This window comes from Miniopterus schreibersii (assembly GCF_964146895.1).
Source record: "Miniopterus schreibersii genome assembly, chromosome: 2".
Classification (NCBI taxonomy): Eukaryota; Metazoa; Chordata; class Mammalia; order Chiroptera; family Miniopteridae; genus Miniopterus; species Miniopterus schreibersii.
Genome location: NC_138102.1, coordinates 152,880,900 through 152,905,978, shown reverse-complemented (window position 1 = coordinate 152,905,978; position 25,079 = coordinate 152,880,900). Strand labels below are relative to the sequence as shown.

Genomic DNA, 25,079 nt, shown 5'->3' with positions numbered 1-25,079 from the left:
ATTTTTTTCCATTGCTTTTCAGAGTGGAAGGGAGGGAGAGAGAGAGAGAAACATCGAGGTGAGAGAGACACATCGATTGGTTGCTTCCTGCACCCGACCAGGGCCGGGATCAAGCCTGCAACTGAGGTACCTGCCCTTGACTTGCCTGGAATCAGACCTGAGACCCTTCAGTCCGTGGGCCGACGCCCGCTTCCCAAGTCTACACGTGACCCATTGTGAAGACCGACACCACTACAAATGTGTGCTGTGTTCTCTGGCTCCACAATCCCCTTCCTTGTCTTTGATCAGCACCATCTTCCACTCCTTCAGCAACTGCCCCTTCTCACAGAGCCCTGCAGAGATGAGCAAAGCCATCAGGCTCCACTCACTCAGACACGAATTAATCTCCTTCCCCTCAACCTGAGCCCCATCCTGTCCCATCTCCTCTGGGACCTTGCTCCATAACTCTACTCTCTTTATATTTTTTTAATTAAATTTTGGGTATTATTACATGCCCATTGTTGACAATTTGTCAAACTTTTTTCTCCACTGACTCAATCTCAGTCTAAATACCAGTTTAAAAACAGCACAATCTTTTTTCAGTAATGCTTTCTAATTACTGTGCAATCTTTTGCACTTTCCATTCCAAAGAATAGTCTTCGGTCACTGTCTCTGCTTCCTTATTTCCTACTCAATACTTCTACCAGCGATCGATCCTCAGGCTTCTGCCCTCCTTTCTCCCAAAAAATGGCAAGCGAAAATCAACACTGATCCCTTAGATACCAAATGCAAGAGACATTTTCAGCTCTCATCTTAAAAATCCTCTCTCTGGTATCTGGCATTATGCTAAATGCCCTTGTTTCTTTTTAATCTTTTCCCTTGTGCTCTCTTAAAGCATATATTCCTCTCCCTTTGATTACGGACTTGATCACCCAACCTCTCAACTGCCAGAGCCTCAGAGCTCTGTCCTCAGCCCACTTCTCGCCTTCTCTACTCTCATCATGTCTACTCAACAGAACAACTCACAACACTGCTTTTTTTTTTTTTTTTTAATATATCCTTATTGATTTCAGAGAGAGGAAGGGAGAGGGAGAGAGAGAGAAAGAGAGAGAGAAACATCAATGATGAGAGAGTCATTGATCGGCTGCAGCCCACAACCCGGGCATGTGCCCTGACCGGGAATCGAACCTCGATCTCCTGGATCCTAGGTCGATGCTCAACCACTGAGCCACGCCCGGCTGGGCTCTTTGCAAGTGTTTTAAAGTAGCTTTCCCTAAACTACAAATTAAGTGTAACTTATATTTGGTCCATTGTTTATGAGTCCCCTCCTATTTCTTTGCACGGTATGAAAGGATGTCTGTATCTATTGATATTGTCGCCATGTTTAAGGTAGAGTCTGAGCCAGCTGTATTGTCTTGTGTTACCATGGTTTGCATGTGCCTCACCTGTCTGTGCCTGTTTCCTCTTCTGCTTCCAAGAGCTGTTGTGAAGACTGAGATAAGCACAGCGTTCATGGTGCAATATTATCACTGTATTCTGTTTAAAAGGAGAAACCTTACCCATCTTTGATGAATGTGACACAGTGAGACACAGTCTCACACTGTGCCTGGCACATAATAAGCGATCAATAACTACTGGCTGGATGAATCAATGAAAACATGTGAGAGAAATAGGGGGTCCAAAACAGGATACCCACAGTGGGAATAAAGACAGACAGACATAAAGCATTTTGCAGGTTGAATAAAGAGGAATTTGTGACTGATAAGATACACAAAGTAACAAAGTAACAAAGGATGATGCTGAAGTTTCAAGCTTTGATGGCTTATAGAAGTCATTAACCAGAGAAAACGGAAGGAGTATTAGATTTTGGAGGAAAGATGAATTTACCTGTGGACATGTTGAAATGGAAGTACTTATGGGTCATACAGCTAGAGATTTCCAGTGACCACTGGAAAGCCACACCTGGCACTCACAGCAGAGCTGGGTGAGCAGGCAGGAAGCTGTGCAGGAGGAGAGGGAATAAGGGCTAGAGTTAGAAAAGTGGGTCATAGGTTAGGGGACCCCACAGGAGTGGATGCCATTACCCTAGGAATATAGCGCACAGTGAGAATAACTGGCGTGATTACAGCTCAAATTCCAGAAAGTAATTTTTTACTCCAAGCACTGCCGCTGTGGCCTTCTTGGAGATCTAACACTTCATCATCGAGATGGAATATCACAGCTGTCCTCCCCATCTGTTGGCAGCGGCCCATCTGCTGGTCTACGAGGAGGCTTAAGTCTAGTCCACATGGCAGAGAGAACATGGGAGCAAATCCCAGTGCACAAAAATCCCTACCTTTAAGTTTAACAGTATGGCCTTTAAACCATGTTAAACAAACTTAGTGAATACTGAGAAGTTTGTGATTAAACACCTCTACTCAAAAAGCGTCTCCACTGGCAGAGCTCTGCATCCGCAGCACCTGATAGATACGCAGGAGTATGTACAAGGATCCTGTAAGTGTAAGACTCTTCGTAGTTTGTTAATAGAAGTCAACAGTTACCTCCTTTAAAACATCCCATGTAACCAAAAGCTCTGAGTACAATTTACTAAGAGGACAGACCGCTCAGTTAAAGAGGATTTTTTTTTTAATTTTTTAAAAAAATATATGTCCTTATTGATTTCAGAGAGAGGAAGGGGGAAGGAAATCGAAACATCAATGATGAGAGTCATGGACCGGCTGCCCCCTGCGCGCCCCGCACTGGGGGTCGAGCCCGCACCCCGGGCATGGGCCCTGCTGGGGAGTCACCTCCATCTCCCGCGTCATAGGTCGATGCTCAGCCGCTGAGCCACGCCAGCCAAGCAGAGGAATTTTTTTTTAATCTTCACCCAAGAATATGTTTTCATTGACTTTTTAGAGAGAGAGGGAGGGAGAGAAACATGATGTGAGACAGAAGCATCGATGGGGTGCCTCCTGTACGTGCCCTGCCCGGGGCCCTGCCACCTTTCGGGGTGTGTGACGACACCCCAGCCGAGCCACTGGCCGGGCGAAGGGGAATGTTTTGAAAAACGAATCAGTGATATGCAAGCGAAAGTAACGGAGGTTCCTGTACACTAACATGGTAGCGGCTGTGGGCAGGAAAGAAGCTAACAACAGGAGCATTGCGAGAGCTAAAGAAGAAACATCGACTTTTAAATCAGCTTCCCCCCCCCCCCCAAAGCGCTTCCTCATTCCCTCAGGCTCGCCCTGTTCGCGCAGAGAGGAGCCACCCTGCCTCAGCTTCAGGGCCCCCGAGGAGCCACTGAGGACGGACGGCCGAGCCCACGGGCTCCGCTCACGGGGGAGGCGCGTGCGGCACAGCGGCGGGCATGCGGGACAGAGCTGCGGGACAGAGCTGCGGGAGACCTGGACGCGGGACAGAGCTGCGGGAGACCTGGACGCGGGACAGAGCTGCGGGAGACCTGGACGCGGGACAGAGCTGCGGGAGACCTGGACGCGGGACAGAGCTGCGGGAGACCTGGACGCGGGACAGAGCTGCGGGAGACCTGGACGCGGGACAGAGCTGCGGGAGGCGCCGCGCCGCCCGGACCCAGGGAGCCCGCCCGCCCGCCCGCCCCGGCCGCCTGTGCCCGGGCCTCGGCTTTCCAGCCCCTGGAACACGGTGCGTGCGCCTCACGAAGGCGCGGGGGCTCCGACAAGGCGCCAGGGATAAGACCAGTCCCTCAGTTAGGGGGTGACAGGCACGTGCCAGCAGAAGATGGAGTACCCCAGACTCAAGCTCTGTCCGAGGGGAGACGAGGCAGGGTAAAGACCATAGAAATCTATCATTTTACCTTTTACCTGAGATTTCCTAACAGAAGAGTAACACGTACGTTTCAAGTTCTATGGTAAGATCAAGAATGAAAGATAAAAGACGCCCTTCCTTCTAGTACAACCCCCTTAGGACCAACACTATCAGATTTCTTACACACACTACCAGAAAAAAACGATTTTAGGTGATCAGACGCATGCTTTCAGGAATTTTTACACAAACGCTGCACGTTCTGTTCTGTATCTTCCGCTATGACTTAGTTGACCAATTCCCTATCGACAGGCATCTAGGTTGTTTCTACAAGTTCACTATAATTAATGCTACACAAAATATCCGTATGCATATATCTTGTCATAATCCCAGAACTACTTGTAAATTCCTAGCAGAACAATTTCTCGGTCAAAAGCATGTACTTTATCTTGATAGTGATTGCTACTCTCCAAAAATGTACCAATTTTATCCCCATTTACAATATGAACGCCCATTTCCCCACGTTTGCCAAAATATGTACTTTAAAACTCCACCTATGCTTCCTGATCTTTTTTGCAGCAGGTACAAACTGCCCCTCCACATCTGCTGCCCTGTTTGGGGCCATCTATTTCTTCTCGATTTCCTCCCACTGCAGGTGATCATCTGTCTTCTGCCATTATTTTCCCTAAACAGAAGTTTTAGGGGAATAAATTGTCTGAGTCAAATTGGTCCATCCTAAATTGATGGCTTCTGGTTTGTGTGTCCCACTTTCGGAAACTCTTGCAGACCTCCCCATTGGTGCTCTCCCCAGACGTCAGCAAGTCCCATCTCCACATTCAAAGCTTTCAGTCATTTTTGCTGCCCCATCCTAAACATAAACAGTCAACTGATTATCACAAGAAACTAAATATAACAATACAGATAAGAGGCTAAAACAAAAAAGTGTAGGAAATAGACTACAGAGGGAACAAATTTTGTTAAAAAACCTTTATCCTTAGAATTAGAAAATGCAGTCATGAAACAGGAGACTACATGTATGCAAGGAACCCTCAGATAACAGAAGTGTACTCATAAATTTTAAATGTGGCAGGAATTTAAAACTCTGTAAAAAGGTAGGGAGATAAAATCCAGGAAACCTCCCAGGAAAGTGAAACTCCAAGACGACAAAAGGTGATAAAAGTAATGAACTGGTCCAAGGGGGTCTAGCTTCTGAATAGTAAACAATCCAGATCTCGAACAGAAAAAACAGGGGTGTGATAGAAACCAAAGAAATAATTCCAGAATAGATTTGCTCTCAGCAGGTAAAACTGATATGCCTGAGGCTTGATGCATCTGAACATCTGAACGTCACTCATCTTTGCAGCCCCTGTGCCAGGTACGAATCAGGTAACCCATATATTGGAAAGACTAACTTAGTCATTTAACTTATTTCAAGGTATGCGGAATAAAGGAGTAATGCTTGAGAAACAGAATGAGTGAGCCTCAGACCTCTTAGTATTGATAATGCGTAACAATATCTTATAACCTGTTATTCAACATCTCATACTGGTATCCAGTGAGCTGTACTTACCAGTTGTCAACACTGGCCCGAAAGCTGAAAATGGGGGTAAAGCTACTGGCCTAATCATTAAAGTGGGGATTAGGAATACCTTGAGACAGATTAGCAAGTAGAGGACCTAGAGAGAGAAATCTAAATTTTTTTTCCATCAAAATAAAATGTTTAGCAGGGGAGCAGAGTGGAATTCATATGGAAAAACCTTAGCATCTATATGCCCACAATTATTTCACCTGATAAATACATAAAATATCATCCTAGTTATTACAAGGATCGCAACAGAATATCAGTCATTAAAGCTAAGGAATTAAAACTGCAAAAAGGGGTTAAGGTATTAAAATCACAACATGTGATGTCAAAGCACTAAAAATATAGCTCTTACGAGTTGAGAAAGTTAAAAAATAGGATGGTTGACAGATAATTGGTACAGGAAGCTAGTGAGCAAACCTCTCAAAACACATTTCCTGCTTTAAATACCTCAATTTTGCGCTAAATCATTTTAGAGGACGTCAGTCATTAGCTCATAACTCTTGGGGGAGAATTCATTTAACAAGATCAAACGATCTAAAGCAGGGTGGGGAACATCTGGCCCGCGGGCCGTATAGGTCTACCTAAGAAATCATTTGGTCTGGCCCTGCCAAGGCAACTGCGGGCGGGACTCAACATTCAATAAATCTAGCTTTTTACATAGCTTATTTTTAAGTTGGTAATTTTGTATGGTCTTTGAATGATGTTATAAATATCCAAATGGCCTTGGCAGAAAAAAGCTTCCCCACCCCCAAAATTTAAAGTGAAAGAAGGAAAGAAAAAACCTCGAGGGAAAATTTAGTAAATAACTTCCTTTACCTTCCCATCTCCACCTCCAGTAAGACAACAAAGTAGCTACAGACTGAAGGACTACGTGGTAATTACAGGGAATGCCTTTCCAGTCAGTCTTATCTCCCAGATTTTCCCATTAAAATGTAAGTTCTGTACACAAGGCCCGTAAATGGGCTGAACCTACCTGCGGATCCCCCCTCCACTTGTAAGTGTATCTAAAATCTGTGCGTGTGCGCACCTTTCTGTAGGAGATATCTGGACTTTTTTTTTTTACTGAAGGTGTCCAGAATAACTGTCTACTCAGAAGTTACATTGCTTCAGAATCAAAGGTCTTTTCCTTTCATTCTCATAAGCCTAAGAATAATTTCCAGTTGTCTTTACACAAGACAGTATTTCATTTAAAATCCTCTCCTAAACATGGCTATTACTTTGAGGGGATACCCTAGTTAATAAATCTTCTGGTTGTGACACTTACCTTAAAAAATATATAGGCACAATTTTAAATAAACATCGTGTGCAGGAGAAAACACTAAGCTGAAGACCCTAGTGTAGTATATAACATACTGGGTAAAAATGACTGAAAGGCACTGCTGAACTGAAAAACCAATGATGGTTTTTAAACATCAAGTTTTCCCTTCATTCATCTGATCATATTTCTGCTTTTCTATATACTTTTTAGTTTTTGTTCTGAACATAAAAGCCACGAACTTATTTAACTGGAATATCAGTATCCCTAGCCCACAAAGTACCTGCCATGAATTGAAAAAGTTCTGTTAAACAGTGAATCAGGTTATATCCTGTCTTGAGAACACTATACTAAAATTTAACACCATGGAAAGTTAAATATGTCTTCAGGGTTTAATTGCTGAACCCACTCCCAACTCAAAAATATTAACTATAATAATATAACACTCTTATGCCATGGTCCTGAAATTATTTAACACCTCCGAGCGAGAGGTGGATCCAAACAGGAGCTCTCTGCCTCAGCAAGTGACGCGCCTGGGTTGCCCAGTAAGAATGGACTTCTCCAACCCTAACATTCCAGGTTACTGCCATCAAAATGCTTACTTTAAAAAACTACTCTTTAAAGTAATTGAGAAACACACTATTCATCAAGTTCCTATTAATGAGAAACATAAAGCAGCTTAAATTGTGACGTAGGAGAAGGTACATCTAGACTGGACACAGTCCTGGCAGTGCCTGTTGCACTGCGTGAGGGAGCACACACGCAGAACACTCAGGTTTTCAGAAAGAAAAACAATTACAGCGCCTGTCATTGACTAAGCCCTTGTGGCCGGTAGGGTGTTGTCTGGATATATTCTTAGTTGAACTTCACAGCTGCTCTACGAGGTTGATCCATCATCTCCATTGTACACTTGGGGAAATGGTCTTTTAGAAGAAAGAGATCGATCGATCTTAGAGGTAAAATAACTTGCCCAAGGTCAGTTACTAAGGGGCAAAATCAGAATTCAAACACAGCACTGCCTGACCACAGACCTACGCCTTTTGATGACTAAACATGTTGCCACTCAACTTGAGAATCCACTGGAAAGCGTAAGCCTTCCTGATGGTGGACCAGTCGTAGTATCTTGTGTTGTTATACATGAATTAGGCACTTGAAGGTACCTAACTAAAGGACAGCGCATGTCCTATTGCAAGGTAGCCTCAAGGAAAATATGTGATTTAGCCAATGCAAAACATAAAAATCTTTTGATGGGTGACATGTATAATATCAGAGAAAAGTGACTCTAAAAGGAACTGTTATATATAAATGGCTTCTTATTTTCACATATTAGTATGAACCCATAAATAATCTTATTCCAGAGTTATCAGTGATGAATGCAAAAAATATTTTACCTCTCAGCTAAATGTTTAATCAAGTAAGAACACCAGGGGTGCAGGTAACTTCTTTATTGAGGCACAACAAGGCATTATAATTTGCCTGAATTTGAGGCAGTCAGTTTAGTAAGCTGAACGTTAATACAGTTAAGGGTTAAGTGCAAACAATATACATTCACGGCTTGACTAGCGAGGCTACATCACAATTCATAAAGTGCCAGATTAGTGCTAATTGTCATTCAGCTTGACGTTTTTTCACCTTGGGGAGGAAAACAAAAATAAGGAGCCTCCTCCTTCCTCTAGGAATGAAAACATTTCCCTAAACCAATTCGTCTTTTCCTCTACTCCCACTGAGCAGAACATCACCGGTTTGTCCTCAATCCCGTGCTGACTTTCAATCTTGATAAAGAAGGTAGCCCGAGAACGTAGAGTATTTCCAGCTGCTCCCATAAATGGCCCCCCTGTGCAGCCGCAGCCAGATCTGGTCCCCCCGGAGGAGCTGCAGCACGGCGTGGTTGCTGGCCGTCTCGTGGTCCGGGGCGCCGTCGTTGGCGTAGGCAGACACCAGCACCTCCTCGTTCCTCATGAGGTTGACATACAGCGGCACGTTCACCGCCAGCTTCAGCATGTGAAAGATGAAAACGTAAGTGCCGTTCACCGGGCAACTGAACCTACCGAGCTGAAGGTCGAACGTCTCCCCCAGGTTGTTCAGGAGCAGGTCAAACACAATGGGCTGGTCTAAGGTCCCAGGCGCCAGGTTGGAGGTTCTGGCCGCGGAGAAGGCCACCCGCATCTGCTGGGGCAGGGGGTACACGTGGACCGGCAGCAGGGCAGCGGCTGGGTTTGCCACCGGCACGTCCACAGGCGTCATGCTGCGGGAGTCTCCTTGGCCAGAGTCGCCGCTGTTAAAGGTTTCGCTGTCTCTTTCTGGGCTGCTCACCTGAGAAGAATCACTCCACCCTGCTGTTTTATTAGCAACAGTGAGTTTCTCATAATGAAGCAGTTAGCTTTGAACACAGTATTTAACATTAGTCGGCTACTGAAACACAGATAAAGATACATTTTATAGTCAATTCCAAAACAAAAGCAATGAAGTACAGCTACAGGATGCTTTCCAAGTCTTTCCCACAATAGGCTTTTATGCCACTAATCTAAAGCCAGAAGGGACTTGGATGATCCTGCCTAGTTTTATTTTTTTTTTAAGATTAAAAAAATTAGGCCCTCAAAAGGTTGGATAACTTAACCCACTAGTTACGGTTAGGAAAGACTTTTTAAAACCCAGGCTTAAACATTCTTTTCACTTCATCTTTCTCCTAATTCTCACTGTTCTTAATTCCTCAGTGATAAACCCACTCCAAGTTTCTGATGTAGAAAAACTCAATAAAACTGAGATACCTAAAAGAACCAACTTTCAGAACTATAGCCATTCGAGGATATTTTGGTATGGAGCTAAGCCCATGACAGATGCTTGTTCTTTATGTCCAAGTTAATGTGATGTCACAAAATGTTTCAAGCACTGTACAAAAATACTGCTTCAAAGGCAATGCGAATATCGGCTCCTTTCTTTAAAAAAAAAAAAAAAAAAAGGACTGTTTTCCTGTGACAAAGTTAATCTTTAGTAATTGTTGACTTTCTCGGTTACACTGAATCTTTAAATAGTACCTTCACATTTTAAACAGTATTACAAGTTTCCTGTGCTTGTTTCAAATCTTAATCGTGTATCTTAATTGTTGCTTATACCTATGTATCAGTGTAGCGACACTAGAGGACTCGCTAGTGCCTGTTATCACGAAGACCACCATCCTGAAACATCCCATGAAATGACTTGATGTTGGCATTGCGAGTATACGGGAGGGAGGGCAAAGGTAAGTGTACGATTGTCTGCATAGACAATAATACATTAATGATACAAAACTAAATTCTGTGTGTCCCATACTCACAACTGTAAACCTACTTTTGCCCCACCCTGTATATCTAAGGTTAAATAAACTGTGCTCTGGTGTCAAGAAAATTAAAACACACACACTTTTTACACTTTTAATTAAATTGAAAACAGATTTCCACAGCCTTTCTAAGTAGTCTAATCTCTCCTTCAGGTCTTCAGCACTACAGTTTAAGCAAACTGAAAACCTCAACAAGATAAGTGCTGAAAACAGTGTAGAACTTGACACAGGATGAGGCAGTTTGGGGTAAATAAACTACTCAGTTATCCTTACCTCTTGAATTTGCCCGAGGACCACCAGATGTCCCTCCTCTTTTGTAACACTGCTGGAAATTATCCTAAAACAAACACATAATATTTACCTTGGCCCCCAAAGTGCAAGACAATAATTAGTTATTACCCAGGATTGCTGGCTGGTAATTCTGTAAGATTAAAGTCCTCTGAGCCCTTAATCTGGTCTCCTCCAAAGAGGCTCAGACGTTTCCAAACGCCAAGAAAAACAAATAACAAGGGCAACAGTAGCAATACTTGCTTCACCTGTTAATGAACCTGACCGATTAGATACGTTAATACATTTTTTAATTTATTTCTTATTGATTTGAGAGAGAGGAAGGTAGAGAGATACAGCGACTTGTTGTTCCCCTTACGTATGCATTCATCGGTTGCTTCTCATATGTGCCCTGACCAGAGATCGGACCCACGACCTTGGCGTATAGGTACAACGCTCTAACCAACGGAGCTACCCAGCCAGGGCCTAGATACAATGCTAGGCAATTAAAGAAATTTAAAAATATGGCATGGCCTTCTGTCCCTCATCTCAATATAAAAGGAGAGCCCCTCTGGCCGTGGCTCAGCAGTTGAGCATCAACCTAGGACCCAGGAGACTGAGGTTCGATTCCCGGTCAGGGCACAGGCCCGGGTTGCCGGCTCGATCCCCAGTCAGGGGCGCGCAGGAGGCAGCCGATCAATGACTCTCTCATCATTGATGTTTCTCTCTCTCTCCCCCTCTCCCTTCCTCTCTCTGAAATCAATAAAGATGTATTTTTTAAAAAAGGGAGATAATAAAGCAGGAACACAGACTATTTCAATCTTGCTCTATTAACTATAAAGACAAGTACAAAGTACGTTAGGGCTTTGTTTTGTCTTGACAGGGGAATTGACAAGAATTATACTGTATGAATGTATTAGTCCCTGGAAATGTAATCTATGATCTTCAAGAAAAAACGTTCAAGAGGCAGCATTTTAAACTGCCTCCAGGTATGATAAAAGTCCACCTCCACACAACCCGTGAGAAGAATACTTAGTGGTGTAGATTAATACAGGTAATAAAAAATTTAAATAATACAAGAAGGTATGCAACGAATATAATAATTAAGCCTCCTCCCCTAGAGCCCTCTTTCCAATAGCAGCCACTATTATTAATATATTATGTTTCCTCAGGAAGACATTTAAAGCAGTGCACAAAAATATTAGAATGTTGGTGTGAAGAACAGACAGGACCAGCCCTGGCCAGTTTGGCTCAGTGGCTAGAGCACTGGCCTGTGGACTGAAGGGTCCTGGGTTCGATTCCAGCCAAGGGCATGGACCTCGGCTGCAGGCTCCGTCCCCAGCCCGGGTCGGGGCACAGGCGGGAGGCAGCCAATCGATGTGTCTCTTGCACATCAGTGTTTCTCTCTCTCTCTGCCTCCACTCTCTCTGAAAAGCAATGGAAAAGGGAGCCTCAGCTGAGGATTAAGAACAGAAAGAACAGAAGACAGGACCAGCCCTGGAGCTGCGGCAGGAGCGCTGTCCCGTAGGCGGAAGTTTCAGGTTCTAGTCCCAGTCAGGGCACGTGTCTGGTGAGTACAGAAGACAACCAGCCGATGTTCTCTCTCACCAATGTTCTGTTTCTCTCTCTTTCTCTCCCCCTCTCCCCTGCCCCTCTCTCTAAAATCAATAAGCATATCCTCACATGAGAACTTATAAAGAACAGCCAGGTCCACTACTGAAGTCTACATTAACCAAAGAGCCCCCTTCGCACAGTACCTGAGGATCACGTAACAGCAGCTAACACCCGCCTGCCTGATGTACACCCAGCGTGTGGTGCTAAGCCTACGTATTAGCTCATTTAATCTTCAGAGTATCTCACAGAGTAATCCTCACAGCACTTCAGAGTCGGATGAGCAATTGAAACAGATGAGTTTTCATCTAACAGATGAGGACCTAGAGCTCAGGAAGTTTAAATAACATGCCTGTGGTCACACAAGAGAAGTGGTTGGTATCGGGTCAAACACGTCACTAGGCGACTCGGTACGTTCTCCAGGGTGTGCTCTCTGCCTCTTTCCAAGGCTGCCTTTGTACAGGCACCCAGCTTTCCTCCCTTAACGGCAGGCTCTTCTAGTGCAGGTACTTCATACATTTCCAACAGAACTCCGTAGGATACCGTGCTTCAAGGCTTATAAAACTTCAGAAGTGAAAATGCTGATGTAGCATATATGTTCATATGTGATGATGACAGGGAGCTCCCAAGGTGGAGTGTCTAACATCGTCCTATCAAAGTTTTGTCATTTATAGTAAAGAATATCTGCTGAGCTATTCAAATCAGAATATACCAAAAAATTAAACTTGTTTTTAAAAAGGGCTTTGCTATACTTGATATCTAGAAAAGTAAAATTTGAGGCAATATAGCAAACTTAAAATCAGGGGCGCTCGCCCAGCTGGCGTGGCTCAGTGGTTAGCATCGACCTAGGATCCAGGAGATCGCGGTTCGATTCCTGGTCAGGGCACATGCCCGGGTTGTGGGCTCGATCCCCAGCAGGGGGCGTGCAGGAGGCAGCCGATCAATGACTCTCTCATCACTGATGTTTCTATCCCTCTCCCTCTCCCTTCCTCTCTCTGAAATCAATAAAGACATTAAAAAAAAAAAATTCATGGAGTTAAGGAGCTTGCATTCTAATCTTAGTTCTACTATTTACTTGCCGAGTGACCTTAGACAAGTTATTTAACATGTTTCTGAACCCCCGTTTCTCTTACAGGTTGAAGATGACATGAATTAATACAAACAACATGATTAATACAGTCCTCAAGACCTTCTAAGTTGTCTCTGATCCTCGGTGGGTTACTAGAAAAGCTTCCAACTCAACTCTTCACAGTACTGACGAGTAAAAACTAAGAGTGCCTTATACAAAACAAATGATGACTGCACTACAGAAAAATCACCAGCTCAGCATCAACAATGGGACTACTATTCAACTCCGACAACTCTTCTTACCCTTTGGGAATAAGGCGTCCCGGGATACTCTCTCGCCTGGAATTGCAGCTGGCTGTAATTTCCATTGGAAACTGAAGGAGGTCCTCTATAAGTATCAAAACCTAATAAATAAACAACTTACATAAAATTATGAGCAAACTTATACTAAACTTTTAAATAGTCTAATTGTATACCATTTTAAAAGTAAACCTGATCCTACAATGCCAACATTAGATTTATGCCTTCTTTAAGCAAACTCTATCAATATGCTTCCACAATAAGACAGACATTTATAAAATATTGCGAACTTCAAATAAGCCAACTGCAGAAATTTGCTATTGCTGGAATGCAGGTGGGGTTGGGAAATGGTGGTAGTTAGGTAAATAGGTAGTTAAGATTTCTGTGTACTTTGCTAACACCGAGCCGTGACTGGAATACTTGGAAACACATTTAAAACTAAAGAGAATATCACTATTACAGTCTCTAAGTTTGTGCTTTTATCTGTGGCATACTCTGATAGACAAATAACTAGAAAATGGGCATCGTCTAGTTATGACACATTTCGAGCAATCAAGTCAGTTAACAAAAACGTATTCAACTATGAAAACCAAGATTCATTCCTGGGGAAAAAAAAAAGATGCTCAACGTTTCACTTCAGTCAATAACAGATGAATCTGCTTTTCATACAAAAAGTTCCTCTGTTCTAGAGAACAGGGATATTAAATACTGTATTTTGCAGAAATGGGGGCTTCTTTACTACATTATAAATGACAACTACAAAAAGAAACAGGAAAAGTAAAAATAGTTTGAGTCAAGTAAATACATAAACAAAATAATTCAGTGTAATTAAATTTTATGCAGAGCATACCTTTATAGCCACCAGGGGACCGGTACGCGTTGGTCAGTAATCTCCCCCGAGTGCATCCTCGCACAGACCCCCGGCTACTGACGAAAGCCTGAGAGGGCCTGGGGAACACATTCGCCTGTGCCGGGTAAAAGGCAAGGCTCCCGTTGCTTACTTGAATAGCTCCATCAGGATAACCTGCTGCGTAAAGAAACAGTTTTAAAATCCACGAATTAAATTGTAATCAAGATTTAATATTCTTTATACCTAAAAGTCACTATGTATCAAAACCTTTAATACAATGGTTTCCCGTTAACAAAAAACAAAAACAGGTGCTATATACGTATAAATATATAGAGAGAGAAATAGCTCTCTATATACACAGGGTGGGGCAACAGTAGGTTTACAGTTGTTCGTATGGAAAACACAATAATCAATAAATAATAATACAAGAATAAACCCTGTGTTCCGTGTACTCACAACTGTAAACCTACTGTTGCCCCACCCTGTATACTTACATGGAACATTACTCAGCCTTAAAAAGGAAGGAAATTCTGACATCACCAGGGAAGACACTGGGCTGAGTGACACGCTGAGTGAAACAGGCCAGTCACAGAAGGACAAGTATTGTGACAGCCCTTACGTAAGGTAAGTACCCAGGGCAGTCACATTCGGAGAGCGCAGAATGGTGGTTGCCGGGGTTTGGAGGGAAAGGGGGACAGGGACTGAGTGTTAAATGAGAACAGAGTTTCAGCTGCAGAAGAGAAAGAGTCCTGGAGATGGGGGACGGTGGTGGCTGCCCAACAGCCTGAATGTACTCAGTGCCACAGGACCGTATACTTAAAAATGGTCAACATGATAAATTCTATGTTTTATATATTTTACCACAATGAAAGAAAAAAAAGGCTAAATACTCCAGATCAAGGAGTAAAAGAAAATGGATTTTCATTACTACTATAACTGAGAAGGCATATGACAAAAATCTCCTTTCAGTGAATCCCCTGCCCTGCGTTTTCCCAGTACAGGTGAGACGAGAGTGAGATCATCTGTGGCCAGGTCCAGGGGCTTACAGTCACAGCCTCCGTGATTCACCAAGCACCCAGAACACGCAATTCATTTGCTCAGCTTCGAGGTTTAGAAGACTCAATGGGGGTCTGAAATACCAACACTAAAAATCTACAAGTGCCTCTTAAATTAGGAAATAACTACAAAGTTGCTGATTCTTGCATGATTTAGAAGAGCATGAAAGATCAAAGTAATCTCTCATCTCTAAGCAAACAGTGCAATAAGCGTACTAAGTTACAGTGTAGCATTAATCAATGCTTTTATTATAAGAAGAAAGAAAAGAGCAAAGGCCAAAGAGCCACCAGTCTGTGCTAAAAGAGTTAACAGAAAGGTTTCCAACCCTTCCTAAAAGCAGCCGGACAATGCCCCATCCACCTCTGTCACTGTCTGTGGCAATCAAAGCGCCCAGGGTTAAAAGTATGAGCCTCTATATTCATACAAGTCGACCATCTGAGTTCCACCTCTACAGAAGCTGAAGTGAACTTCACTAAATAGAGGGAAAGGCATTAAGTCTTTGTCAGCACTTGAACATGTAGAGAGAGAATGCTTACTACTCAGGAAAAAACTGCTCAGGTGTCACTGCACAGTTCCTTCCCTTCCATTAGCTGTCATCTAAGTCTTCAAATATCACACACGCAGATCTTACCAGTCTCTTGAGAAAGGACAGTTTGTTCCACGTGTAGAGCTGGCAGTTGGCACTGGAGTGGTGTTTGTGTACTTGCTGTAGTAAAACTTTGATGGTAGCCAGGGGAATAGGGGGACCCTTTTATTTCCTGTTCTTTCCGTGGCGGCAGAGGTGCATTAACATTAAATACCTTAAAAGACAAGGGTATATATATACTGTCATTCGGGAAGTTTCATAGAAAAGGGTTCAGGGTGACATCCAGCAAAACTCTGCAACATTCAAAAACTTCTATGAGATGGGCAAAGGACTTGAATACACGTTTCTCTAAAGAAGATAAATGGCCAATGAACACGTAAAAAGATGCTCAACGTCATTAGTTATTAGGGAAATAGGAATCAAAACTACACTGAGATACTACTTCATCATACCCATTAGGATGGCTATTATTAAAAAAAAAAAAAAAGACAATTCAAGTGTTGGCAACATTTTGGTCAAGCTGGAATCCTCTTGTGTTGCTAATAGGAATGTAAAACGGTGCAGCCACCGTAGAAAACAGTACATGGTTCCTCAAAAAGCTAAACATAGAATTATCATGTGATCCAACAACTCCACTTCTAGACATATACCCAAAAATGGAAAGCAGAGATCCAAGTAGATATTTGTACACCAATGTTCACTACTCATAATGGCCAACAGATGGGGACAACCCAAGTGTCCATCAACAGATGAGTGGATAAACAAAATGTTATACACAATGGAATATTATTTAGCCAGAAAAAAGAATGAAATTCTGATCCCTGCTACATGAATGAAAACATTATGCTATGTGAAATAAGCCAGATACAAAATGACAAATATTGTGATTCCACCTATACAAGGTACCCAGAATAGATAAATTCAGAGAGACAGAGAGTAGAAGAGATTTACCAGGGGCTTGGAAGAGGGAGGAATAAGGGGTTATTTAATGGGTCCAGAGTTTCTGTTTAGATGACAAAAAAAACTCTGGAAATAGACAGCAGTGATGGTTGTATGCTGTGGATGCCACTGAATTATATACTTAAACATGGTTAAAACAGTAAATTTTATGTTATGCATATTTTACCATCGTAAAAACAAAAGCTTCTATTTGATTTCTGACAATTAAAACCCAAGTACGAAAGTCAATCTTCCTGCTACTGTGCTCACTGAGAATGAAAGCTATTTAGGGGAAAGTGGCACTCTTTCAAAACCTAAAGATGAATGAAAAAAATCTGCAGTGGCCCAGTCGGGCGTAGCTCAGTGGCTGAGCGTCCACCTAGGATCCAGGCGATCGGGGTTTGATTCCCGGTCAGGGCACATGCCCGGGTTACGGGCTCAATCCCCAGTCAAGAGCGTGCAGGAGGCAGCCGATCAATGACTCTCATCATTGATGTTTCTATCTCTCTCTCTCCCTCTCCTTCCCTCTCTCTGAAATCAATAAAGATATTTTTTTAAAAACTCTGCAGTGTATTGAATTTCTATCACGTGGCAGGCAATGGGCTGTGCAGACTCTGGCCATGGTCTGTAAAATTGCGCTTCGATTACTCTTTACTCTCCTTACCTTCCTCTATTTTTCCTCGCAACACATAGCACCTGATGTGTTATATACATACTTTTCTCTCTAGCCCCCCACCTCCAAAAAAAAGGAGTAAGATTCTTCAGCACAAAGACTTGTCTCTTTTTCACTGTTACAACCCCAGAAACTTTAGAACAGTGCCTGGCTCCATAACTACTTGGTTTTTGAATGAATGAACGAATGAGCACCAATCTGTACTGGACAGAATCCAGACAGGTGAAGAAAACAGGCTGACGTGAGCAACAAAGGCACTGTGACAGGAACGTGCGGGCGCGTGCAGGAGACCAGTCTGACAGGTTGTTACACGAGACTTTGAAAGTTACTGACTGTCAGGCAAGGACTGTCAATTTCATTCTGTAATAAACCACTGTTTGCTTTTAATTAGAAACAGGAAAAAGTCAGTACAAGCAATGTGGCAATTCTGTGCAAGAGGGACTGACAGGGAGAGAGGGAAAGCGAAGAAACTAAGCTGTTCCAAGCGGCCCGCAGGACGTGCTGGGGTTGGTGAAGCGGGATGTGGGTTCCCCAGCCTAAGTCCCTGCGCTGCGCTCAGGAGTGCCCGCCTGGAGTGGGCCGTGAGGCACCATCAGGGAAGGTGCTTATTGGCTAAGCCTTTTTGTGTGTGTTTTCCCCTAAAACTGTTCTATGCTATTCTGTATTTTCAGAATAAACATACAAACCTAGTTGTAATATTACCATAAAAAAATTTAAACTACAATTTGTAATGTATGTAATCCAAAATACCACACAAATCTGAACAATCCTCTGAAAACTTGCAGGAGGTCAAGATGAAATCAAATGAAAGTTTCAACAATGACAGAACACCCGGGTTGCGCCCTCTGTGTCGGGTTACTGATGCTATGGACCATCACTAGCGTGATAATAGAAAGGGTTAGTATCCCGACAAAGTTATGTTTCTCGCCCACACCGTTTATTTGTTTAACAGGGGTCCTCAGCTTTGCCTGCTACTGATTTTCACACAGGGGGAAATGCTCTGAGAAAACACCCATTCAAAATTCTTGAGGCTTTCCTCTGCCACCACAAACAGTATTTCCACTGGACAAATGTAAGTAAGAGTAACGAAGTAGCAAATTTATTCACACAGTATCCGGCAGCAGATGTAAGAGAAACCACGGCTTTTCAACAGGAATAATGAGCTGCAGTCACCATGTGCGTCCCATACTCACTGTCTGCATGGCTTGAAAGGGCGCTGAGCTAACAGCTACTGAACCACTGCTCGCTGGAGGTGACTGGAAGCCCTGCTCAGGGCCCTTTGACGTGGGAGGATTTGGAGAGGCCAGTGAAGGTGGCTGCTTGCTCGGGGGAACTGCTGCCTGGGGAGGAGAAATGCCGCATCAGCCAATCGCCTGCCGTGTAACAAGCAGTTAACATACACTAACCCCCAGACCGGCCTAAGTCAGCAGGTTCCGCAGGGTGACAACTGGACACGGGAATGCAAAAGAACAGCTTCTGCTTACAATTTCAAATCTCATCTGCTGAGGATGCACACTAGCGTCTGCTCTACACAGCCTGCTGACCAAGTGAAAGAGTCTCACGGATGATCAGTCTCACGGGTGAGGGGCTGAACTTTCCATGAGTTATCTAGCCCTTTTCAAACCCTGAAATGGTATTTTCCATTAGGCTAAGAATCTAATATTATTCCAAATTTATACAGAAGAATCAGGCTTTAAAGAAACCTGGGATTAGCTCCTGGGTCGGTGTAGATTTTTCCCTATTTTAAAATATTATCGCTGGATTTCTAAGTCAGCTGCCTGAGAAAGAGAACCAAGCTTGATCTAATTTAAATAATTCTTATCTAAGGGGATAAGCGAAACATTGATTTAACAGATTATAAATCCAGAGGCTTAAAAAGATACCAAAATTCAATCCCACTCAGATTATGAAGCAGACGGCTGTGACTCACTTGGTAGCAAATATTTCCTCTTCTTGAAATGAGCAACCAAGTAATTTCAATTTAGACCAAGTCTGTACCATAAAAACTAATGTCCATCTATATTTTCTTATATCCTATAAGGAATACATATTCTCATATAAGTTAACCCCCCCCAATAAAACCTAAGAATTGCTATATTAATTTTTTTAAATCATCCTTTCTTGCTACATCTCAAGGATTTGCTTAAAGTTATTAGCAAAAACTATCACTTTAGAATTGAAAGCACAAATATAATGCTATAAAATGCTTTTGACAGAATTAGCCAAAAAAAGAATGTAAATCATTCCAATTGAGCAAGTGCTAACAGTACCACTATAAAGTTACTGAGGCTTCACAGCTATATGAATAAAAAGATTTTTCTTCTAAGTATTTCTTCAATATAAAATAGTGAGAAATTTGGCCTAATCCTACCCAGAACTTCTCATCTTTTTTGACATTAGCAATTTGGACACATGTATTGCATCTGATAAAGCAAGACTCTATTAAGTCTACTTTACAGTAAAGTCACCATAACATGACCTGTATGAATTCCAGGACCACATCTACAGAAAGCAACACATTGGTACAGTGTAAATATTAAATCATTCAACTGATCATGCCTGTAATTCATAAAATAAGCTGGTTCTGCTACTCTTTAAGACAGAAGAGAGGACAAGACAATTGGTCTCACATTACCTCAGGAGTCTCTGAGGTCATAAACTCTGCTTCAGATCCCGAAGAAGCCTGATCAGCAGTAACCAAGCAAGCATTTGAGCTACAAGTAACTGGAGAAGCAGCAGCCTGGACACAGGAAGACATAAAACATTATAAAAGGCACATTTTGTTCACTTTATATTTCTTGGGCCTTGGGCTTCCTCACGTTACTCTTATTGAGCACTCACTAGTGCCCGACTCTGTGCTAAGCACTTAACACACATTTAATCCAACAGCAAGCCTGTGAGGAAGGCACTTCTATCCCCATTTTATTCACAATCAGGCAGAAGCAAAGAAGGATTAAGTAATTTACCCAAGATCACACTAAATTAAGTGGCAGAGCTGAGATTCAAACCCAAGCAGTCAGCTACCCTGCCTTTCCAGGCCTGGTCACCAAAGGGACACATCTAGTCCCATCTTCACTTATCAAGGTTCTTGGCCCTGGAAACCTGGGGCTAGATTTTCAATCTGGCCTCAACAGCAGTTCACTGGAAGATGAGCTCAGGGAAAATCTAACACTCTAGGTGCAGCTCTGCCAGGCAGCACAGCAACTACACTTTTACCCTGAGCGCTCTCAGGGGCTTAAAGAGGTAGGTAGAAATATAAATAGAAAGGATATGCTCTGTATAAATCACAATGGCATCAAAATTCTAACAAAAAAATTTAAGCTAATAATAAAGTAAAAGTTGGGAAAAAGCAGATAGGAATGAAGGCTGTGAAACTAACCAATAAAAAACTAGGAATTCTAGTGGCTGGGAATTCTATGGTACAACAGGTACTGGATATAATGGAAAGCGGCCCATGAAAATCTAGCAGTCACAAGGCCTGAAGTATCAGTGAATCCACTCCTTTTATGTAAATACTTCGATGTGGTTCTCAGAAGCCCAAGCAATAAAATGGGTGAATTGAAAACTAATTAATGGTAGCCAATATCAAGCTAGTTACATTTCTTCAGTGACCTTCTAGAAGGGGTCCTCATGATATAACACTTCTTGGGAAAGAGATGGGGACCAAAGAAAAAGGCCTTAGGGGAAAAAATATTGATATCCTTTAGGACATTTTATATAACTAAATAAATAGGTATAATTTAGATCTGACCAAAATATTAGAACTATTATGAGACTGGAGAGTTTCTAAAACTAGACCTTTCTTCTAACCCTCTCCTAGACAGCTGCCCTCAACAAGCGGGACTGGCTGTCGTGGGGACGTAACGCATCTCCAGCCACAGAAAGATCCCCAGATGCTAAGTTAAGGCAACTCAGGCCACTTTACAGTAAAATTTAAAAGACTTGAATTTTAGTTAAAAGGTTCACTTAACAAAAAAAGATGAAGTGGCATTCTTTACATTAGTAGTCATTTAGAAATTATGGTAGTTCTTGATTCCAAATTATTGCTCTTTAAGTACACCAGCTGAAGGTCATTTTAAGTATTGATGAGTAAATATAATGTTACAAACCAGAACTACTAAACCAGACCAGTGGCTTTAAAAAAAAAAAAATTAGTCAACTGAAAGCCTCATGTAGAACCCTAACAGCTGGAACAGATGACATGGAGCTCTTTAGATGCAGCATTGACTGGGGTGAAATGCCTGGCTCAACAAACACATTTTGAAAATTGAGCCACACCTTATCAAACTAAATATAAACAACTGTAAACAAATGGTATTTCCTCAGAAGTTTCTGGAAGGGAAGGAAGACAACTATTGACCCACCTGGTCAAAATATTTAACCTACTGTCAAAGCAACTACTGTCAAGAAAATGGTCAATACGGCTTTCAGAGGGATCCAGAGGAAATTTTTTAAAAAGATAACCAGAAAACTAGTGAACCTTGAACTTACCATTGACAGAAATGCAATGTGGCATTTACAGATCTCAGTGATGTGGTCCCTTCATACCTCTAAGTGTGTTCTGTGAAAATCAGTTCCTCAGAATGTTATCTACTTTGTTACATTTTGTTACAGGGAGACTGGCTAACCACGAGTTTTAAAAAATTAGTTACTTTCTTTAGACCCTTTACTATGTTGATACATTAAGTTACTTAGGTAGCTCAGTAGCAAAGTAAGATTCACAGACATAGTACTTCTGAAATCCTCAGGTTTGCTCTTTCCTTACTAAGTCAACTAGCTTTCTCTATTATAATCTATGCCTCGCCCATGGTCATTAGGGAATCTTTTGAGGACTGGTTGTACTTAATCTAAGAACTAGACATGTATATTAGAATCACTACATTGGATTATTCTTGCCAAAGCAAGAGTTTCTTCCCTGAATAGCAAAGAAGAGTAAATGAAAGATTAATTTGGAGAAGTTACCTGTAATGGCTCTTGAAGAAAATCACTGTGACTGGATAGATTCTGTTCTGTAGATGCTGCAGAGAGTGAAATCAACAGTAAACCACTGAGGGAGGAGAAAAGTTTATGCATATCAACTGGGTGGAAACTAAAGTTCATACTCTACAAAAAAGGAAAAAAAAGCAGTAGCTGAAAAAAGTAGGTCTCAAGTCCATCATGAATTTTCTATTAGAGCCCTACAGAGTCTGAGAGGATTGCAGAAGAACAGGATACTAGCTCCATCTGTGATACACATTTCAAGGTTAAATGAGTAAAGCAGCACAAGGCCTCCAAAAGAACAGAAATATGACTTTTAAAAATAACGGGTAATAGTAATGTAAAAGATAAAATCTGAGCTATGATGGATAGTAATTAATTCATACATGTAAGTTTCAAGTTTCAAAGTAAATCTTAGCTGGGTCATCTGTCTCGAGGTATTTTTCCTCTTTGATCACACTTCTAAATGTACTTTTTAGTTACATAGTTTCTGTTTGGTTTCTTCTTGTTCATGTCCATCACTTCTGTTAATTCCTCTAGTTATTCCTTACTTCACCCAGGAATTTCTGTGTCGTCTAGCTGGTGTATACTTCTTACTACAGCTGGACTATGTCTTTGATTACATCACCCCTCCCAAGATGAACTGGTGTAGAGCAAAAGGCCTGAAGTGTGAAGCGCCAGACCAGATTCAGATCTAGGCTCCGTCATTAATTACTATGTTCCTCAGTAATTATCACTGAGGTAATTTCACTCATAGTCAGGACCTGGGATCCTCAACGCTAGATTTATAAAGTCGAAAGGAGTCAAGCAAGTTCTGGTCAGAATTCATTCCAAGAACATAAAAAACTGCAAAAACAGCTATTGTGCATTTCCATTCACCCATCTGGAGACCTTCTTCAAAATGCAAACAAGTCAGTTAAATACACTATTATTCTAATGGTAATTTACCTGTATATAACTGACAACATATGGATGCACTTAGAATAAATTAACACAGAGACACAGTTTAACCCTTAAGATATCTAGAGTAAAATTATTTGTAAAAGAAATAATTGCTAGACCTACAGCTGTTTGTTCAGAGCCTTAAGAATGATTACACACCTACTGGGCTACCTGGAGTAGCTGAAGGCGGCTGTGACGATGGAATTGCACTTGAAGGTTTGTCGAAATCCAGAATAGATTCCTAAAGCCAAGTTTTTAAATAATGAATAGAAACAAAGGTTATTCATTTAAGAGCTATTACTATTAAATTATTCATGATCTTGTCCATAGCTTATTAGCTAGAGGAACCTAGCTAATAACTATCTCAAAAGGTTAATAACCTAAGTCTTTGCAGAAGCAGAAATTAAGAGTTAAATTCTAAGGCCTACCTTGGAAAAGAAAACTCCTTAAACCAAGGCATTAATCCTAGTACAGACTGAACCCTCATGTTTATCAGACCCAAACCATGAGAGGGTCTGATTACATTATCTCAACCTCTAGACTAGCTCATGCTATTAAATACATTCATAATAAGAAGCCCTTCTCTTCTGCCACCTGCCAACCGTGGTTCTCCCAGAAATGTTTCCAACATTTTGAGCGCTGAAGCAACACACTTGTGGTGATCATTTTAGTCTTTTAGTTAAATCTTCAGATAATATGAGGGGATAGCAAATCCTTCATTTTACAAATAAAGGAAGCTAAATAACCTGCCATAGATTCTACAGCTGGTAAACTGGTAGAAGTGGGATTTAAACACATATCTAATTCCAAAGCTCAAGATCTTTTTACTACACAAGGGCGTCTTATTTGTCTATTTCATCTCTCAGTAATATCACACTATTCTGAAGTTTTCTAAGAATCTGTATGACACAATTTAACATTTAACTATTGACTTAACACAAATTCACAATCTTACACAACTGGAATATAAACTCCTTAAAGATAATGAATGTCTTATGATTCTCTCTACACAAGGGCACCTACCTATCAGAATACCAAGTATAGAGTAGGTTCTCGCAATCTCAGTGGAAACTACTGATGATCTAGAGCAGTATTAGTATTTGAGCACTTTAAGCTTTTTACGTGTTTAATTCACTTTATTACAACAAACAGGAATAGAAACTATTATCCTTAATTTTAAAAGAAACCGAGGCAGAGAGTTAAGTAACTTGCCTAAACTCTACAAGCTAGGAAGTGGCAGAGCCAGGATTCACACTCATTGGATGAGCGTGCTCTTAACTTCATTATGCCTCGGGTCAGAAGCGAGCAGCCCCGTGAATATCATTTAAGATTCATTCAATAATGACTCATACTTGCATAAAGTGGCAGGTTCCTTGAATCTGGGTCATCAGATCCTGCAGTTTTTCTTTCCTCAACACTGGATCCTTTGGAAGGGTAGAGGAAGAACCTACAGGCTGATGCATAGGCTCAGGCACCTACGAGACAAGCCCACAATGTGTGAAGAGTAAAATTCAAATTCAACAGCCTAATTCAGGAATCTTAGCCTATCATGACATCTAAATGAAATCAAAACATACAGCAATGCTCATTTATCAGATTTATCTCAGGTAAAGAATTTCCACATAAATGCATTTTCTAAATAGTTTAATCAACCTTTAAACACTTTTTCCACCTTCGGAATAACTTTAATGGGAATCTCTCTAAAACATCCTATTTTTTAAGAGAAGTCCCAAAATAAAGGACTTCCTTGGCAGGAAGTTCTCTCATCATGGGCTCCGGTTAGTGTACGTCTGCTAGGATAAGATGCCACTGACTATAAGACACACCAATGATTTATTTTTTCCCTATGGAAAAAGTTACTACTACCCCCTTAAATACGCATCCCATTTTTAAGATGTATCTGATTTCAGAAACAT

The 25,079-nt window shown here is 41.7% G+C and overlaps 1 protein-coding gene across 1 annotated transcript in view; it reads right to left on the bottom strand.

The window, feature by feature from the left end:
- Positions 1–8,009: 8,009 nt before the first annotated feature.
- The window catches only part of CAPRIN2 (caprin family member 2), a 36,258-nt gene continuing 19,188 nt past the window's right edge, over positions 8,010–25,079 (bottom strand). The window contains exons 10-19 of the mRNA XM_081128542.1: positions 24,516–24,638; positions 23,323–23,404; positions 22,207–22,262; positions 19,880–19,984; positions 18,438–18,584; positions 15,678–15,846; positions 13,991–14,167; positions 13,144–13,244; positions 10,168–10,231; positions 8,010–8,914 (exon numbers count right to left, since the gene is read on the bottom strand). Of these exons, the coding sequence (XP_080984668.1) occupies positions 8,346–8,914; positions 10,168–10,231; positions 13,144–13,244; positions 13,991–14,167; positions 15,678–15,846; positions 18,438–18,584; positions 19,880–19,984; positions 22,207–22,262; positions 23,323–23,404; positions 24,516–24,638 (1,593 nt within the window). The 3' untranslated portion in view covers positions 8,010–8,345. The remainder of the gene's footprint in view (positions 8,915–10,167; positions 10,232–13,143; positions 13,245–13,990; positions 14,168–15,677; positions 15,847–18,437; positions 18,585–19,879; positions 19,985–22,206; positions 22,263–23,322; positions 23,405–24,515; positions 24,639–25,079) is intronic.